The following is a 7,358-nucleotide window of genomic DNA, read 5'->3' on the forward strand; positions in this document are numbered from 1 at the left end:
TCACGCAAATTGTACATCTCCCAAGTATTTCCTTCCATGAATGAAACTTTCGTTGAGAGAGTGCCGTGTAAAATCTTCGCAGTGCAAAAAACAATACTTTCACTGCTGATTCCATCTGTTGAAAAAAGAAAACGTTTACCGCGGTTTTCTGTTTTTTAACGTGGAAATTGTGGCTTCACCGTGAACTAACTAACGGTTATATAGGTTTGGCTTCGTCAGTTGGAAGAGTTTAATGGCCGAAAATTTCCAAGTCCACTTTATACTGGTTTGTCAACTATTGTTATTCAACTGCAGAGAAATAAGCAGTCAAATGGTTGGAGGAGGGAAATAAGCGAAAATTTCGCATATTGTGATTATAACGAAAATTAAACTGAAATCACTACATTGCGAAAAAAACACGATTTAAATTGTCATCAACAGTAATGCAATGCGATAAGCCAGTAAAATTAACATATCGTCGTGTCCAAGGGAGGACAATGTTGTGTTGCATTTATTTATGGTCAAAAGGTAACTGCTTCGGCTTAATACAGATGTCAATCTTAGTTGTTACATGTATTTCAAACACTACACTCTCCGATTGGAGCACTCGTTGAATTAAAATACGATACTATTTCACAATTATTCTATTCAACTATAGTTAACGGTCCCTTCTTAGAAGACTCCCAGTCAAAGCCTTTATTTCCGGATCGTACCATTTTGTACAGCTGTTATAAATACCGGCAAGATGTGTCCTCTACTCTTTTACTGATACACTTTGTCCCTGCAAGTTGCTTTCCAGTTTCGTCCTCTCTAAAACTCCCACGGAAACAAACCTTTTTATTTTCATCCGCAGGAGATGCCAGTATATTTAAAATTCTAATCTTTATTTAAGATGTGATAAATATCTTTTTAATACCTGAATTAAGCTATCATTTACAAATTTAACATGCAAATAACAATTGCGAGAAGCGTGGGGGAGAACGCGTTTCTTTTTCATCTCCTCAGTTTAGTATACAAAGTTCTTAAGACGGAATCCACTAGGAAGTCGAGTAATATTTATTAAAGTTGGACAAAAATCAATTTCCAGAATAATTTAAATCCTATTGCGTTATTTCCTACCCTTAATAAAAGGTAAAGATGTAAGTAATTATCCGTGATAACACCAACAACAATTTCTCATCAGAGTCTGAGAAAATGAATTTCAAAGTTCACAAGGTATAGGAAAAATCTCACGTGTAGCCATTTTGTAAATTCGTCTTAAGCGATTCAGTGGAATTCAGCGGAACTTCAAAATGTGTTTTCGATGTGTGGTGTTGTTAGAAAAGATTTCTTTTGATAAGATATTTGAAGCAGTAACAAAAAAGTTTGCAATAAGGTGGAAATAATTCTGGTACAACAATTTATTATCCGAGTCTGAGAAAATGATATTTAAAGTTCACAAGCTATGGGCAAAAGCTTACATCTTTTAGGCGATTCAGTGGAATTCAGCGGAACTTCAAAATGTGTTTTCGATGTGTGGTGTTGTTAGAAAAGATTTCTTTCGATAAGATATTTGAAGCAGTAACACAAAAGCTTGCAATCAGGTGTAAATAGTTTTGGTACATAATTTTGTCCAATAACTACTCGAAGTCCTGGCGGATTTCCTCTTAATCTTTACCGTGTCTAAATAAAGGTAATTTATTTTTTCTTTTTAATATCAAAGAAGGACGTTTTTGTGCCCTGGGGGATTAGTCAAGTCATATAATTTCTACCAAATATCCTATTCAAAGGAAATTTGAAAGCTTATTACAAAGTGTGACAACTTGTTATTACAAAGTGTGACAGCTTAATTTATTACAAAGTGCGACAACTTGTTATTACAAAGTGTGACAGCTATTTTATTACGAAGTGTGACAAGTGTTATTCTAAAGTGCGACAGGTATTACAAAGTGCGACAGTTTTATTACAAAGTGCGACAGGTATTACAAAGTGCGATGATTATTACAAAGTGCGACAGAACAGACCCTCATAATCGCCATATCTTTGACAAATTTCTCGATTTTGATTGGTTCTGTGCGCGCTTATTTGTGGCGTAATTGACATGCGATAACGTGGGTGTTCAATTACAGGTGTCCGATGTCTTAAACGATGTTATCAACTTAATAAATGTAGATGCAGATGTAGATTACAATTTTCTGTGGACCTCCTGGGAAAAACAGAGGAAAAGTTGAATGCGCTCGTGCGATGACATGACATGCTTACAAATCTCACGGATATGCGCGTATTTAATATTCAAAACAAAGGGTGTAACGCCAAATATTGTTTGCCATGCCGGATTTGTCTCAAGCAGTGTGCGATATGACTCTCACTCAGTCCTCTTCGTGCCCTTGGGCACATAAGGCCGTTACCAGATTCCGCCACTGCTGCCTGTTCTTTGCATTCTTTCTCAGCTCTCCCAGCTGAGTCCGCTTTCCCGCATCTCTTTTTCAACTGTCCGCCGCCAGGTCTCTTTTGGTCGTCCCCTTGCTCTTTTCCCAGATGGAGTCCAGTGCAGAGCAACTCTGGGAATTGATGATGGATCCATCCTGAGGACGTGTCCGATCCAGCGCCGCCTTCTCTTCTTCACCTCGGAGCTGATGTTGTTTGTTGAGGTTGCCCGGCGTAGCTCGGCGTTTGAAATGATGTTAGGCCAGAAGATGTTCAGAATGCGGCGTAGACATCGATTTTGGAATGTGTCAAGTTTGTGGCAAATGGCTTTTGTGGCCTTCCATGACTCACACCCATACAGCAACGTGGTGAGATTTGTCTCAAGCAGTGTGCGATATGACAAACGTGCGAAAATTGGGTATTTGAAGACCCACGCCATCCGCGCGTCAATCACGTGCACTTAGATGGGTTCTTTCTTGCAGCTTTCCCACCGTTTGTAAAACGCATTGAATAAAGCTTTGACTTTTTCTCTCAAAGAGGCTTTAAAAGACTTTCCTAACCTCAAAATTTTTTGTTAATGCAATTAATTAGTAACTGGACAAAGGACAAAGTTAGTCCACTCTACTTTGCGCTCCGCGCTCAGCCAATTTTGAAATTACTCTCCGATAACTCTCTCAGTTGTACTTTACACAATCCATTTTACTGTAACAATTCACAAAAGTTGTACTGACGCTTCTTTTGTTAAAATGAGAACTTCAAGTTTGAGGGACTGAAGATAAAAATTCTTGGGTTATTCTATTTTGAAAAGGTTTTTTTATAAAATAAAATAAATAAATAAATTATTATAAATTTAGAAAGGAGGTCACATCGGCTCTTGCTGGTTTTCGTGTGGGTCTTCTATCCAGGTCGAACTGGAATTTGGAAACGTTGGTTCGTCAGGAGCAAGGAAAACTGAAAAACCCGGAGAAAAACCCTCAGAGCAAGAATAAGAACCAACAACAAACGTAACCCACATATGACGCCAGGCCCTAGAATCAAGCTCGGACCACATGTGGTATTGCAGTTAATAACTCCCAATGTATTTAAATTGGGCTTTTACATGTTGAATTCACTGTTCGTACAAAAATGGTCCTTATTAAAATAACTAAAAGTGGCTATAAGCCACTAAACTCGGAAAAGTTATTATGAAACAAGAATCGAAAACAACAAACTGACAAATAAAGGTTTGCTAATACAAATGATGTTATACTTTCCAAACCTTCTGTTTACTTCACTTTGATTGTCATCAAATACTGATCGAGAGCAGACCGAAAGGCCAAGAGATAGAGTTCCCATCTGTTGCAAATTGATTTCTTTCTTTTTATTTTTCCTTTTTGTTATTTGAAGGTAACGAAAAATAATAATAATAATAATATCATTGGCTATAAGTCGAGCGATTTTTTTTCACCAAATCGTACTGAAATAAATTCATCTTTACCTGAGTGTTTTGGGTTAGTTTTTTTCTAACTGGTTCTAAAAAACCAAAGGTTTACGGTCTCGATTTATAGCTGAATAAATATCATAATATTATTTCAAGAAAACTGACATTAATACAATATTTCGGTTGGTGACTAAGCATGTTAATTTTATGTAATTTAACAAGAAATGTAGGTATCAGAGAAAAGGTCTCATTCTCTAGAGGCCTTAAAACACTTGCACGCATTGCGTGCATATGTCTAACAGGAAACGAGTGAAGGAGTGATGGAGTGAAGGAGTGAAGGAGTGAATTCACTTCGCCCACTACAACTCTTTTCCGAGTTAAAAAGGGTGTGCTCGATCTGTTATTATTAACACGACTGAAAAAAAATAGGTCTTGCTACTTTTTACTGAACGCAGCGAAATGTACTAATATAACTAAAATATATAGTTGTCAATTTAATCCCCTTTACACAACCATTAAACGCTAAAATGCATATGACGTCAAGTTTCTTACCTAATACTGCTGCAGTCGCGACTGCGATTAGCAAAACATTTACAATGAAATGCTGAAGATTCATCTTGTAGCTGATGTGGTCTTAGCGAAGTCAAGGAAACTTTGCGTCGTGAAATAAGCGTACATCAGAGATGTTAAACGTGACTGCAAGATTATTTTACCAGTTGCTGTTACTGTAGTAACAGGTGAATAATTACATTGTTTGCTTATCAGGTAAAGTAAATTCAGTTAACAAACTCATAAACAGTTCATGAAGGAAAAATAACGGAACAATATATAATTAATTCGTATATGTAAATAAGCTACGGATTGGTCCCGAGTTATCCTAACGTTTTCTTCGATTTTCTTGGGAAAAAAGCATGCCTCGCAAAAGTAACCTTGAAAATTCTCTTTGCATCTAAACCGGATGTTTGTCGGCTCTTTGTTTGTAAAATTCGCGTGTGTGTTTTTTATATGGACTCGCGTGAGAAATGACAGCCCCCGCGACAACCGGTTGCATCAAATTTCCCCAGACATTTTTTTCTCTTCCTAACATACTACTACGGGACGCAACTGTAACCAGAAAAACATTCAGAATGCAGTGCTGAAGAATCATCTTGTAGCTGATGTAACTTTAGCGAAGTCGAGAAAACTTTGCTTCATAACGGTATATTTAAAGATGTGTTGGACATGACACCAGGCATATTTTACCAGCTGTAACTATAGTAGCGGCGAATTATTGATTTGTTTGCTTTAATAAACGGAGTAAAGTCATGAACAGTTCATGAAGGAAAAATAAAGAAAAGACATATAATTCGTATGTGTAAATTTATCCTTCGATTTTCTTGCGAAAAACAACGTGTTTCGCCAAAACGCTTAAACCATCAAGACCGGTCGACTGTTGACTCATATACAATTAGTGTATTAGTGTTGTTTGTATGGACTTGTGTGAGAACTCGACGACCCCGCGTTAACTGCATTGCAGAAAAATATTAAATTCCCAGAGAAATTTCCAAAAATACTTTAATTTACGTCATTTTTATTCTAAAAAATTATTTCACAGTAGAATTGAGTGAGCCCCAGACTGTAAATGTCGCAAATTATTCCATGGCTGATTAACAGCCAAATTCTTTTTTAAGTTCTATATCTATCGGTTTTAAGCTTCTTAATGCTTCTTTTTTAGAATAAAGTGATCCCAGGCTATATCAAGGCTAATCAACAGCCAAATTCCTCTTTCAAGTTCTATACACTGTCGATAGGACGGTTAGGGGAATTCAAAAAATCATCAAAGGAATTGACCGTGCGCTTATATAATAAGAGGAGTGCTCGACTACTATAAAACATTCAACATTTTTTTCTAGAAACTTTCGATAAAGTATCCAGCGAACACACGTTATCCAATACGATTTAACCTGGTACACTGGCTACAGCAAAGTCGAGGAAAGGTTTATTTTTTTTTTAATGAACACGTATTATATTCTAAGAGTTTATGATTGCAATATTCTGTTTAACCGACTATTTGATGTGTAGACATGACTTGGGAATTAATAAGGTCTTTGTTTGACAGGGAACTGATTTAAATGTACAAATCACGTCAGAGCCTGCACTATTAAAATAAGAAGACGTTTTCTGGAAGGAATGATTCCCTATAATAATCTGAGACGACAGAATAAATATAAACACAAACTTTACGCACAACGTTTATTGAATAAGTACATCAAATAATGTTGCAGATTTAATTCAGCGGATTCTTTCAAATGTCATCGTCTCCACGTGTCCCTTAATGCTTCAAACTGCAACAAAGAAATTAAAAGAAGAAAATTAACAGACAGGATTCAGTTGTGACATGGTGTTTATGAGGTCAAAGGATGAGACCTATGATATATTTGTAGACTTCTTCTGAGTTACTAATGCAAACGCTGCAATCTGATTGGCTGAGCTATCGTACACTATCAGCCATTAGTAGAAACTCAGTCGTGTTCTATTGGAAATCCACGAATCTGATGGGCTCTCCCACTGTATTCTACGGTGTACGATGAGTATCATGCGTTAAAATCTTGAAAAGTTACATGAAATCTTGAAAAAATACATAAAATCTTGAAAAGTTACATGAAATCTTGAAAAGCACGAAAAAATCTTGAAAACAAAGTGAAAAATCTTGAAAAACGCGAAAAAATCTTGAAAAACGCGAAAAAATCTTGAAAACGCGAAAAAAATCTTGAAAAACGCGAAAAAATCTTGAAAACGCGAAAAAAATCTTGAAAAACACGAAAAATCTTGAAAAACGCAAAAAAATCTTGAAAAACGCGAAAAAAATCTTGAAAACGCGAAAAAGCTTGAAGATTAATAAAGGTCAAATGAGATATTGATCTCACGTGAGACGACGTGCTTGCATGTTGAATACATGTCTGTTAGGCCAAACACTACTCCCTTTGAGCTGTTTCGGTAAAAGTATTGGTTGAGATTTGCGTTTTGGAACTCAACTAACTGCCTCCATTTTTTTATTCGTTTTGTCTCGTTACTTGCATCCAACAAATAAATTCTATTACAGTTTGATTACTGCATTTGAAGTCTTCAGGATGCGGTAACGATGATCTCTTCTGGCAATTTTTTTATTCTTAAGCAAGACTCGAGTTTCGGTTCTTCAGTGGAACTCATCAGTTGCTCCTAAAGTCTCGTCCAATTATTTGAAATCATTCGATTTGCCGTTTTTGTACAAATCTCAACACCCAAGCTAAGGGGAGCTTGAAAAACTGAAATAACTCACAATGCTTTGAGACTGCATTACCCTTGAAAGGACTCGGATCTTAGATCTTCGCTTCCGTTGAAAAGACACAATCCTGCGAGCTGACCGCACGCTTATGATAAACAAAATCATTGTTCGAGATAGCCTGCAGAACAGGCGGTTTTTATATTTTTCATTCGCGCTTCGCGCTCGCCCTCGCGTGACCCGCTAAATAAAAACCTAGCACTTCGCGCCTCGACCCGCAAAATAAACCGCCTGTTCTGCAGGCTATGTTCG

The 7,358-nt window shown here is 36.8% G+C and overlaps 2 protein-coding genes across 2 annotated transcripts in view; both read right to left on the minus strand.

Moving 5' to 3' along the window:
• The window catches only part of LOC144653567 (hyalin-like), a 38,989-nt gene extending 34,512 nt beyond the window's left edge, over window positions 1-4,477 (minus strand). The window contains exon 1 of the mRNA XM_078513600.1: window positions 4,358-4,477. Within this exon, the coding sequence (XP_078369726.1) occupies window positions 4,358-4,421 (64 nt within the window). The 5' untranslated portion in view covers window positions 4,422-4,477. The remainder of the gene's footprint in view (window positions 1-4,357) is intronic.
• A 1,544-nt stretch (window positions 4,478-6,021) lies between these two features.
• Window positions 6,022-7,358, minus strand: part of LOC144653609 (uncharacterized) — a 30,810-nt gene continuing 29,473 nt past the window's right edge. The window contains exon 8 of the mRNA XM_078513652.1: window positions 6,022-6,129. Within this exon, the coding sequence (XP_078369778.1) occupies window positions 6,125-6,129 (5 nt within the window). The 3' untranslated portion in view covers window positions 6,022-6,124. The remainder of the gene's footprint in view (window positions 6,130-7,358) is intronic.

The sequence above is a fragment of the Oculina patagonica genome, chromosome 5, assembly GCF_052425735.1.
Source record: "Oculina patagonica isolate OP01 chromosome 5, crgOcupat, whole genome shotgun sequence".
NCBI classification, from domain to species: domain Eukaryota; kingdom Metazoa; phylum Cnidaria; class Anthozoa; order Scleractinia; family Oculinidae; genus Oculina; species Oculina patagonica.